Genomic DNA, 12058 nt, shown 5'->3' with positions numbered 1-12058 from the left:
TGGCCGCAGCCCCTTCCCCTCCGGCGGCGCCGGACCCCGGGCTGCGTGGCGATGCCTGCCCTTTCCTCCTTTCCTGGCTTCTGTGCCCAGGCTGCGGCCGGCAGCGCCCCGGGACGGGCAGACACTCCTGATCCCCGCAGCTTTGGGGTGGGGGCCGTCCTGGTGTGGGCTGAGTCCGCAGAGCATGTTGGGTGGGAGTGTTGCCTTGTGCCTGCGTGGGAACCTGGTCTCCGAGGACAGGGGGAGGGGAGGAAGAGGGTAGACGTGGCCTCGGCCCCACAGATGCAGAGGGCAGCCTGTGGGGGTGGCTGGGGGCGGTGATGCCAGCCCCCAGATCCCTGAAGCGGGTGGCTGGTGGGTCTGGAGTCAGGCAGCAGGGGTGTGGACAGCCAGGCGGGAGCTCCTGGGAGGCCGTGGGGTGTCTGTCTGCATAACCTGATGAGTGGTCTGAAAAGGAAGAAAATCAGAGTCTGTAAGAAGTGTCAGGGGCACCCCCAGCTTCTGCTTCCCAGAATGGACGTGAGTCCCAGCTGCTCTGAGTGTCCTTCCTGCCTGTCCACTGCCCGGCCGGGCTGGGTTGGTGCTGTGTATTTGCACCCGGTACGGAGGGTGTTGACCCCGAAGCTGGCCAAGGTGAAGATTGCTGGCAGTTTGGGGGGTGTGAGTGTTTCACAGCCCGGCTCGGGGCTGGTATTGAACTGACTCTTGCTGCTGCCAGGCATGCTGATCTTCCCTGCAGATGCTTTGGAAAGACTCAAGGAAGATGGGGCTGGGGCCCTGGGGGCTGCAGACCCTGGAGGGAAGAAAGATGGCCACCTGTCAAAGGCATGATACCCCAGAGACGTTCTGAGGCCATCCTTGGTTGGGATGGGAGGCCTGGCCCTTCCTCCAGGCGGGGCAGTGGAGGGCTGGACCTGACCTGCACTTCACTTTTCCCTGCTTGCCTGGCTGTGGGGGGCGCTTGTGAGCAGGGTGGCTGAGCGCCCCTGTCTTTGAGGCTGAGACCTGGGGCCCATTGTCTGTGTTCTTTCTTCCCAAGCCCCTGGACTTTCCCAGGGGAGGCCCCAGAGGTGGGTGATGGCTGCTCAGAGCTTTCTGCTCTGGGCCACGGTCCCCCTAGGACATCCATCTCCGGAGTCCTCAGAGAGAACTCTGAGTATGAACTCTCGGCACTGGGTGGGCGGGCCAGGGAAGGCAGGGTCGGTGAGTGGCCCCAGGGCCCCACATGGTGGGGAAGATGCAGCCAGGCACCCGACAGACCCCCGAGGAGCCCCGCAAGTGCAGGACACCGACCTGGGACAGGCCGCTGTGGGGAGTAGGGGGAGGCATGCTGGGATTTCAGAGGGCGGGAGGGCGCTTTTGTTTAACTCTGAGGATCTGAGCAGACATCTGTTCATACCTGCCTGAGCCAGCACCTGCCTGGTGGGTGGGTGGGTGTGGGTGTGTGTGTGTTGTGTGGGGACATCTGTGTTTTGGCAGAGGGGAAGGGGGACCAGATTTCCAGGAGAGCCTGTCAGAGTGCAGAAGAGGTGGTTCCTTTGAAGTCCAGGGTGGGGTGGAGCAAGCCACAAGTGTGCAAGGCAGCCCAGAGCCAGTGTCCTCCAGCTGCGTGACCTTGGTTCAGTCACTGCCCAGACCTGGAGGGACACCGAGGCTGGCTCCCCATACTCTGCAGGCCTGGCCCCCGCTGGGGCAAGACCAGCTCAGGCTGGCCCAGCTTAGTTCTAGCAAAGTGTCAGAGGCCCCTCCAGCAAGGGCCAGGCCGGAAACGCTGACCAAGCGAGCTCGGCCGGGAATAAAGAGGCAACTGTGTCTAGTCCCCAGAGGCCGCCTCCCTCCCAGGATGGCCTCCTCTGGATAAGAGGCCTTTAGGGCTGCAGGGCGGGGGTGGGGATCTGCTTGTTCTCCTGTGCTGAATGCGGTGGGGGGGTAACGTCACCTACAAGTGTAAACACACTGCGGGGCTGACATGCAGAGTGGACACGTTGCAGCGTGTGCACCCACATGGGAGGGTGTCCACGTGGATGCGTGTGTCATGTGAACATGCGTGTGCGTGTCTGCGTCTGCTCTTGCCTCCACGCACTGTGTTCATATGCACACGCGTGTGAGTGAGCCGCGTGTGCCTTTGTGTGTACATGTGTATCATGTGTGCGCATGAGAGAGCGTGCATCACGTGTGTGGGATTTGTCACGCGCAGGTTTGGAGCGTCTCAGCCATATTCCCGCAGCCGGGGGCCGTGTGGTCGATCGGCGGGGGGGCTGAGTACAGCAGAGCCCCAGGGAGCCGAGAGCGTGGCCCCCCAGACCATTCCAGGCCCGGCCGGCCCCCTGCTCGCCTGCCCCCTGCCCTGTTCTGCCCAGACCTGAGTGCCGCCTCGGGTCCCGGGGTCTGTGGCGTGCCTCTCCCCTGAGTGGACCCCACTCCCTGTCCCTTGGAACGGCCCTCCCGCGCTCCTGCTGTGCAAACTTCCTCCATCTTCTTGCCCTTGGGCACAGCTAGCCCGCAGATCCCTGCTTCCCTTGCTGCCAGGCGGGTGACTTGGGTGAGGGCGAAGACTGATTTCTGATGCTCAGGCCCCATCGCCTGCTGTTCTGGCTTGCCAGGCCCCCAGGGGAAGCAGAGATAAGACTTGTCATTTGCTTGTGTACTACCACGTGGATGGACCTCAAAACTCGACGCTCAGGGAGGGAACCAGACACAGAAGGCCACACGGGGTGTGAGTCCACGTGGGTGACACGTCCGGAACGGGCTCATCCGCGGACGGGAAGGGCGCTGCTGGGGCCGGGGCTGGGGAGTGACAGCTGATGGGGACGGGGTTTCTTTTGAGCTGATGGAATGTTCTGGCTGTAGGTAGAGATGATGGTTGAGCAGCTCTGTGAACGTACTGAAAACCACTGAGTTGTGTACTCTAAATATGTGAAGTGTATGGTTTGTGGTTTGTGCCTTCACAAAACAAGAAAGCATTTAAACAAAGGCAAGGCCTGTCCTTGCCGCTCTGATGCCCGTGTGCTGGGGCGGGAGCCGGTGTCTCGGAGTGGGTCCCGAGCGTGGCCCTCTGCTGCCGGCTCATCCAGGCACCGCTCGGTTGTCAGACATCTTCTGGCCCCGGGAGGAGGACAGAGGAAGTGCCATCCCCCCATTGTGTGGGGGCTGGGAGCCCCTCACCAAACTCCAGCTCTGCCCCGAACCACTGCCACGGGTGGACGTGGAGGGTGTTGTGTAAGAAGTAGTCCTGGGGGCGTTTGGACTTCTGGGGTTGGGTGCCTTGGGTGGGCCCTGATTGCCTGGGGACCCCCCCCGAGGCTAGGTGACCCCAGTGACTTCATGCCAGAAGGTCCCACCTCCTTGGTCAGCTGCAGCGGTGCCCCCCACCATGCTACCCACAGCGTGCTGGACGGGGCCATGGCCTCGGGAAGCCAACAAGGCACTTGTCGGGGAAGGGCATTTATTTGGCCCCTGCTGTGTGATGGGGGACGTGTTTGGCCTCCTTACCTCCCTGGGGGCTTGTGGTCTGTCTGTGCGTCTCGGGGGCCCCCTCGGAGCTGGGTGCCTGCAGAACCCTCCCGAGTTTCCCGCCCCTGGGGCCCCACAGCAGGGGCGCCACCACCATTTACAGGAAGGGTCTCCTCACCCGCCAGCACTCTGGGCACACAGTTCCCAAGGTTCCCGTGCCTTCCAGAACATGCTCCCTGGGTTGTGAACTGCTGCGGATGCTGTGTCCTTCCTTGTTGGGTGGTGCTGAGAGTCGGCGCCCAGATTCCCCGTCAGATCGGCCTCTGTCACCTTAGGAACAAATCCCTGAGTGAAACTGAAAGAGGCCTTCCTTGCCCTCGTTCCAAGGCCTGCTGTGTTTCAAGATCCACGTATGCCACGTTCTGGGAGGCAGGTCACCCCCTGTTTCCTTGTAGTCACCGCCCGGAGGGTCAGAGGCCACTGACTGGTACTGGGATGGCAGGAGGAAGGGGCGGGTCCGGCCGCAGGGCTGCAACGGGCAGTAAACTTTTATGGCACTGACTCACCAGGTGGGGCAAACATCCCTGCCCCCGGGGTGGCCCAGGGGTGCCAGGAGTGGCCGGTGTCCCGCCCCCAACCTGCAGCCTGGAGTCTAGCCAGAGCGAGAAGGTGTCTTCCTCCGCACATGAGGTAGGCTGAGGAGAGGCTGCCCCTGGCCCCCAGCTGCACCTGCCAGAGTCGGGTGTGGAGCTGGGAAGGTGGGCTCGTTGGTCTGGTCAAACCCCTGTCTCCCCGCTGGGGCACCACAGGCATCCAGATCTGTCTGTGGCCAGGTTTGCAGAGGGTCTACACGGGCACCAGGTGCTTATTGGGACGGTTTCGGGGTGTCTGGAATGTCCTCTTTGGCCACTTGCCCTGGAAGCTGTAAAGTGGGCGTATAGGACCCCCTCCTTCCCCCGCCTGGTCCCAGTGTGGTTCTGAGCTTGGCACTTGCCGCAGCACAGGGCATTGGCGCCTCTCCTGGTGTTGTTCAGGCAAACATGAGCTGGCCAGGGGCATTTTCAGGGGGTTTTCATCAGATTCCGGCCCTCCAGGAGCTCGGCCCACTGTTCTGAGGTTGGGGCTCAGAGGGCACTGCCCCCGGGTCGCTGTCGAGAGGCTGTCAGGAACAGCCTTGGAAAGGTTCTAGGTTGTCATGGGGTGGGGGTGGGGGCGAGGTGGCCAGCATCGTGGGAACCTGGAGGAAGGCGCCGCATGCCCGGAGGGTGTGGACATGATGGCTGGATTGCCAACTTGGAGAAATCAGGGGCTGCCACCCCCCAACCTAGATCTGCCACTTCTCTTGAAGAACCAGCCCATCCGGACGCCCTGGGCCACATTCCTGCGGAGTGGAGGCTGTGCTGCCCCAGCCGGGCCCACCCCCACCTGACCCCTCTGAGGCCTTGGGGAAGCTCCCCTGAGAAGGGCTTGCTGGGGGCTTCTGTTTCCCAGAACCCGTTAGTGTCGGGGAGGCAGGGCCAGGCTTGCTGCCCGCCGGTCCGCTTATGCGCTACACACTCCCTGAGTTCTGCGGGCGGCTCCGTGATGGTCTCCGAGACCAGGTCCCTCAAGGCCCCTGAGATGGGGGTGACCCTGGACTCCCCAGGGGCCCAGCATCCTCACAAGGTCCTCAAAAGCAGAGAACTTTCTCCACTGAAGGCCAAAGGGGAGTGAGAGACTTAAGCTTGAGTGGGCCTCTGTGTCTGTGGCCGGTGACAAGGACACGGACCTTCTGTCCTGCTGACAGCTGTGTGAGCTGGAGGTAGACTCTCCGCAGAGCACCCGGCATGAAGCCCAGGCCTTGTGAGGCCCAGAGCAGGGGCGGCAAGCCAGCCCGGACCCCTGTTCTGTGGGATGCGAGACAGTTCAGCTGAGGGTGCCGCTGTGAGCTGCTGAGTCGTGGTCGTCTGCCACGGGAGAAACAGAAACGGATCCAGGCTCTGTTAGCAGGTCTTGGGGTGCCCACTACTGCGATGTGGGGGCCCCTGGCTTCTTCCCGGCGGTGGGCACAGGGTCCAGTCTGGTGCTGGTGTTCTCTAGGGATGGAGCATGTGAGACCGTCTAGCACACTTGCTGTGCCCAAGGCCAGCCCGGAGCCGGGAGGAGTCTTCCTCCTCCTGCAGGACACCAGCCGCTCTTTGGCTTTGGGCAAAGGTCCCATGTGATGTTCTTGCTACCAGGCTGGACTGAAGGAGGCTGAGGGGGGTGCTGATTGGTCAGGCTGCTCACCTAGGACCAGTTCGCCCAGCCGTGGGCGGCAGTAGCCCCTCTCCTGCCCAGGGCTCTCTGAGGGGCTAGGCAGAGAGACGTGGCATACCGGCCAGCCTGAAGCAAGCCCAACAGCAAGCAGGGAATGGCAGCAAGCCCCAGCGGGGACAGACCACCCTCTGCATAGACGGACAGAGTAGGGCACATTGGTGTCAAAGGACCAGGACGTCTGGGTCCAGTGGGATTTGGCCTAAACCTGCTCAGGGGAAGAAGATGTGGGTGTCGGTGGAGACCACAAGCTCAGTGTATGTAACGCCTTTTGAAAACCGCAAGTAAACACAAGACCCGAGTAGACACTTCCCAGGAGAAGCCACATGGAAGGTGCTCAGCGCCTGTAGGAAGTGTTGGTGTGGACAGAGCTTTACGGTCTGCCACCAGGGAGGGTGGGTTAGCAGGTGCAGCAGCTGGGACGCTGTCCCTGCCAATGGGCAGGCGGGTCGGCACCGCCCCCTTGGGAAACCATTTGGCTCTCCCTGCTAAGGCTGAACTAAATCTGGAAGTGGGGGGACCCGTGGGACCCCTGAGACCCAGGCTCAAATGCCCCCAGCCATGACTGAGGAAGCCCCAGGTTCTGGTCCCCATCTCCTCTGGGCCACGTGCCCCCAAAGCTGTGCCCTTGGGGCTGGCGGCAGATGCAGTGACTGGCCCCCTAGGGCTGCACGCCTCTGGCATGTCCTCATCAACTCCCGTGCGGCTGCTCAGGCACCCGCCTCACCACAGGGCTATCGGAGTGTCATTCTGCCTTGCCTGTCACGGGGCCGTCACGGCGGCTGGTCTCTGCTGGAGACCACTCTCCAGAGGCAGACAGCGAGCTACAGGCGACCCCAGATCTGTCTCCAGAACCCAGCTGCAGGCTCCCCGTGTTTTCCCGGGGGTTGCTGCCACTCGTCGGTCGAAGCCATCCGGGATCGGTTCTGCTTCCCCGTTGCGCCGTGTTTGAGGAGAGCACTAGCACCTGCTGTGTTTGCGGGGTCTGGGTCTGTCTTAGGCACGTGCCTGTCCCTGCACTCCGCTCCTGGGGTGGCGTGCAGGGCCCTCTGGGTGTCCCCCACATGGTCCAGCTCTGCCGCTTCTGCTCTCGGGGGTCGGCCTGGGGTAATGGGCTGTGGTGGTCCTCCTACCAGGGCCACTGCTGCTCACCGTCAGCTTCCTGGTCTTGCATTCAGCCATGTGTTGACCATGCCAGGCCACAGCTGAGGTCTCTGGTGTGGAAGAAACATGGGGTCTCCCTGCCCAGCCCGGCGTGGCGACCGCCTGTGCCGTGGCCTACAGTGTCCTCCCGCCCCGTGCCTGTCCCCAGGATGGCACTTCCTTTATGTCCCAGCTGGATGGGGGGTTTTGCAAGAGCCCCATCAGTTGAGACACCGCTCCTGGAGGCGGGTCTGTGGGGGGTCTCTGGGGTCCTGCAGGCTACCTTTCACTGCATTGAGAACAGAACTGGAAATCCAACCCTTGGACGGCTGTGCTCTCTAATGGGGATTCTGGGTGCGCCCCCCTTGTCCTTCTTGTCCCAGATGGAGGGGCTCCCCCTTCCTGCCCTGCCTGCCCTGTGCACAGGGGGCTAGGGCCCCTGCCTGTCTTTGGCATCCCAGAGCTGCTGCGTTCCACATGCCTCCTGGGAACTCTGTGGAAATCTGGGGTCATGTGCTTGGTGCCAGCCTCGCCCGCAGCTCCTGGTCAGCAGTGCTCCCGGCCCCCAGGGGTCACAGGGATCTGGGCTGAGGGTTGGGGTGGCTCCAGCTGGGCTTTGCTTCTCCTCCAGTCCTAGTGTCCTGGGGTGGCCTTAACAACTGTCCACACGCTGGGCCGCTTAAACCACAGGACTTTATGCTCCCCAGTCCTGGAGCCCAGAAGTCGGAGGTCGAGGTGGGGCAGGGCCACGCTCCCTCCGGGGGCTCCAGGGGACGGTCCTTCCTGGCTCTCCCAGCTCCTGGGGGCTCCAGGCGTCCCTCGGCATGCGGCCGCATCGCTCCCATGCCTGCCTCGGTGGTCACACGGCCATCTCCTCTGTGTCTGCCTCCCCCACCCCCTGCCCCGTCCCGATCCCGGGACCTTCCCTCAGAGCCAGGTGGAAGGGTGGCCAGAGAGGCTGCCATCTTGTGCCCAGTGGGAGGCCAGCAAGTCCCCGCTGCCCAGAGACACAGTTCCGGGGGCAGCCTCATCCTGGCCTGGCGGGGTACAGATGAGGGACCGAGCAGTGGTGGGCCGGCGGGCCAGGCGGTCAGCGGGGTCAGGACAGCCCGCTCAGTGTTTGGGGGGCTGGGCCAGCAGAGCTGGGGTGATGGCTGCGGGGGTCAGCAGAGAGGCCAGGTGCCTGCAGGTGCCTGCCGGCTAGGGGTGTGTCCAGGCTCAGGCTCTCCCAGGCCTTGGCCTCTTCCCACGCTGCACTGTCCTGTTGTCTTATCTGGGCCACTAATTCCTTGCTCTTTTCTTTCATAATGACTCATTCGAAAACCTGATCTCAAAAGGAAATTGTGTGAACGTAAACCACGATTGTGAAGCGCAGGCCTGTGTGAGCACCCACGCTTCACCTGTCGTGGGATGTTCTAAAAATACACCCTGGTCCCTCTGCACCAGCGCTGAGCTCTGTCCCAGCCAGGCACGGTCTGAGTTACGTCCCTCCATGCCCTGAGACCCCGCCTGGTACCCACTGGGGTTGGTCCCGAGGCAGCTGGAGCCTCCCAGGGACGACACATTCAGGCTCGGGGGCTTGGGGGCTCGGGCAGGGCTCAACGGGCAGCACTGCGGAGTGGGGGAGGTCAGCAGAGGCCGGAAAGCGAGGGACCAGGCAGGTGGAGTCCTGAGGGTACACAGGGGGGGGCTGGCCCAGTGCCGTGGGGGGATGGGGAACAGGAAGCCTGAACCTGTGGAGGCTCTGCAGGGGGAAGAGGTGACATTGGACCTGGGTGTTGGAGGAGGGGGGCTCTGTAGGGTGGCCTCTGGGGGCATGGGGTGGTGGTGGGCACGGAGTGAGATTAATGCAACATAAAACTTGCTCTTTTGAAGTGTACAGTTCAGTGTCTTTCACTATATTCTTAGTGTTATACGAACATCACCATGACCTAATTCCAGAATATTCCATCAGCCCAAAAGCAGTCCTGTCCCCATCGGCCGTCACCCGGCTGGTGGCCCCCACAAGCCCCCTTCCTGTCCGTGGATGAGCCTGTTCTGGACGTGTCACCCACGTGGACGCATACCCCGTGTGGCCGTCTGTGTCTGGTTGCCTCCCTGAGCATCATGGGCTCGGGGTCCGTCCCCGGGGCCATGCGTGTGGACGCCTGGCTCCTGCTCGCGGCCGATCACATGCCCGTGTGTAGACAGACCACGTTGTGTTTATCCTCTCACCCACTAATGGACGCTGGCTGTTCTCTGGCTATTACGACTCCTGCCAGTGTGGACATGTGTGGACAGGTTTTGTGTGGACAAGTGTTTTCATCTCTCCAGGTGTTGGGAGCAGAGCCCCCTTGGGGGGAGCCCCCAAATCCAGGAGATTTCTGGGGCCTCCGTGAAGGCAGTGGTCACTTAAGTGGCCACTGGATTGTAGAGGCCTTGGGCTCTGCCGAGTGCCTGACCAGACTTGCCCATGGACCTCCAAATAACCCACTTCTCCTGATGAGCAAAACTGGGTTTCAGAGAAGCTAAGGTGCCCCTGAGTTGTTGGACAATGATCAGTTTGTTAGGCTGAGCTGGGTTTTGACCCCATCTGCATGACCCCAGAATCTTTAAAAGGCCGAGACCCTCACTCACCCATTAGCCATGTGTTTATCGAGGAAGACCTCAGGATTTTCCACTCTCGGCTTCTAAGGCTGTGTCCCACTGGCCCCAGCCTGCAGGAGCCTGGAGGGCATGGGCAGGGGCAGGCCAGGGCCACCGAGGCCAGGGGAGGTGCCGTCCCGGCAACAGGTGTGAGCCCGTGAGCCCGCATAGCCGAGGAGGGCAGCAGCAAGGCTTCAGGGCCCAGAAGCATCCCTCTCCTGGAGCTCAGGCCTGTGGGCCCCTTTTCTGGCCAGGAGCTCGGGGTAAAGGCAGCCCCTCCCTGCCCCCTGAGGGATTGCATAAGCTGCCCGCGTGCGGACAGTGGTTACTGGAAGTCCTGAGGATTTCTTCATCCAGGGCTTGGCCGGGAGCGGCAGCTGCCTCCCCTTCCTGCCTCCCTTGGTGATTAACGTCCTCGGCCACGGCCTGCCCGAGGAGCCCGCGGGCCAGCCTGGGTCTGGGCTCCCAGCGGCCGTGGGCGGGGCCCAGGGGAGCCTAGGGCACAGGCCACGGGGCAGATGGAAATCGTGTGGGAAATCCTGTGCATCTGTTCTCAGCCCCTGTGGCATTTTCCGGGCCTGCTCTGCCTGCCTTCGAGAACGGGGACATTCTCGGTGGGGATGCTGTGTGTCTTTACCCCTTCCTGGCTCAGCTTGGCCCCGACTGCCCCCAGAGACCCTCCCGTGAGCCTAGTCTGGCTGCAGAGGGACAGGGTCGGCCCTCAGCTTGGAGGTGCTTGCCGGGTTGGATTTGGCCTCCCAGCCTCACAAAGCCAGGCCTTGGGATCGGCTGAGGCTCCGCTGCTCACACCAGGGCCTGTGGCTCTCTTCGTGGGTGGCAGGAGCAGCCCCCCAGGGCCTGAGTTATTTGTTATTTGGTGGGCCAGGCAGCCTGAGATGGTCATGTGGACAGCAGGGGGGAATGTGGTGGAGCGGCCCAGCCGCCCTGGAAGGGCTGCCCCCATCCTGGAGGTCTGTCCCTGAAGCTCGTCTTCGTTCTGCCCCAGGCACTGCTCCTTGTGGCCAGGAGCCCCACTGCGTGGCACTTGCTGCCTGGGTGGGACCTGTGGTCAGATGTCCAGTCCCAGTGTCCCCAGGAGGAGCTGTCAGGCAAGGGTTGGGGCCTCCTAGGTGCTTGGCGCGTGGGGGCTGAGCCCAGGCTGAGAGGCTGCGCAAGCTTGCTTAGGCTGCACTTGAGACAGAGGCCCCCTTCCACCCTAGCACAGCCCCTGGGAAGAGGCTGGGGCCGAGAGGGGTGCCCCGTAACACTGCAGTGTTAGGGGGGCCTCAGCTCCCACCCTCCTTCCTGAATGTGCAGCCTGCTGCCCTGACCCTACCCCCTCTGTGCAGGCCTGGCCTCAGCCCACTCGCCCTTGTCCCTTGTCCCTGGGGGTGTGCCCTCTCCCGTCGGAGCTCACAGGGTGACCTCGGGATGTGCCGCGTCTCTCCCCAGATCATGATGCCGCCACCGAGGAGCAAGAAGCCCAGATAGACGCCCCCGTGGCCTGGGTTGTGGAGCCACCCGATGCTGGCAGTGGGGCCCGCCATGGACGGGGAGTTTCCTCAGCATGAGCCCCCACCAGCGGGCAGCATCCTATACAGCCCACCCCCCCTGCAGACCCCGCTGTGCGGGTCCAGTGTCCAGGTGAGTGCTGGCCACTCCAGGGTCGGCCTTGGGATGGGATGCTGCCCTTGCGGATGCAGCTGCGGCCTCCCCTTCCAGGGCCTCGAGCGGATGTCCCAGCCCCCAGCTTTGCAGGCCCTTAGGGGGTGCCCAGCTGCCACCAAGTTTCGCAAACATGAGCCACCAGGTTGGTTTTGCCAAGATCATGACTGGCCCTCAGGGAGACGCTCAGGCCTCGCTGCTGTCCTCACCTGCAGGACAAGGGCTGGGATCTCCATGACATTTATTTTATTTCAAGGTTTTTTATTTTCAATTTAACGGACTTTACGTCTTTTAAGATTTATTTATTTATTTGGGGGGGAGGGGCAGAGGGAGAGGAAGAGAGAATCTCAGGCAGACTCCCTGCTGAGCGTGGGGCTCAATCCCATGACCCTGAGGTCACGACCTGAGCCGAAATCAAGAGTTGGACGCTTAACCGACCAAGCCACCCAGGCGCCTCCAAAGTTTATGTCTTTTTTTTTTTTTTTTTAAGATTTTATTTATTTGATAGTGAGAGACACAGCAAGAGAGGGAACACAAGCAGGGGGAGTGGGGGAGGAAGAAGCAGGCTTCCCGCGGAGCAAGGAGCCCGATGTGGGGCTCGATCCCGGGACCCTGGGGTCACGACCTGAACCGAAGGCATACACCTAATGACTGAGCCACCCAAATGCCCCCCAAAGTTTATGTCTTAAGCAGTTTTAGATTTATAGGAAAATGGAACACAAAGTTTCCACATACCCCCCTTTCCCCATTGTTAACATTTTGCATTTTTTAATTTTTATTTTTTTAAAGATTTTATTTATTTATTTATTTGATAGAGAGAGACAGCGAGAGAGGGAACACAAGCAGGGGGAGTGGGAGAGGGAGAAGCAGGCTTCCC

At 61.9% G+C, this 12058-nt stretch overlaps 1 protein-coding gene across 1 annotated transcript in view; it reads left to right on the top strand.

Moving 5' to 3' along the window:
- SBNO2 (strawberry notch homolog 2) overlaps positions 1–12058 on the top strand; it is a 32414-nt gene that overhangs the window by 624 nt on the left and 19732 nt on the right. Inside the window, exon 2 of the mRNA XM_081804135.1 lies at positions 10969–11454. Within this exon, the coding sequence (XP_081660261.1) occupies positions 11041–11454 (414 nt within the window). The 5' untranslated portion in view covers positions 10969–11040. The remainder of the gene's footprint in view (positions 1–10968; positions 11455–12058) is intronic.

Source organism: Leptonychotes weddellii, chromosome 1 (assembly GCF_054177405.1).
Source record: "Leptonychotes weddellii isolate Sample4059 chromosome 1, ASM5417740v2, whole genome shotgun sequence".
Lineage (NCBI taxonomy): Eukaryota > Metazoa > Chordata > Mammalia > Carnivora > Phocidae > Leptonychotes > Leptonychotes weddellii.
The sequence above is the reverse complement of the archived record's forward strand: the minus strand, read 5'-3'. Positions and strand labels throughout refer to the sequence as shown.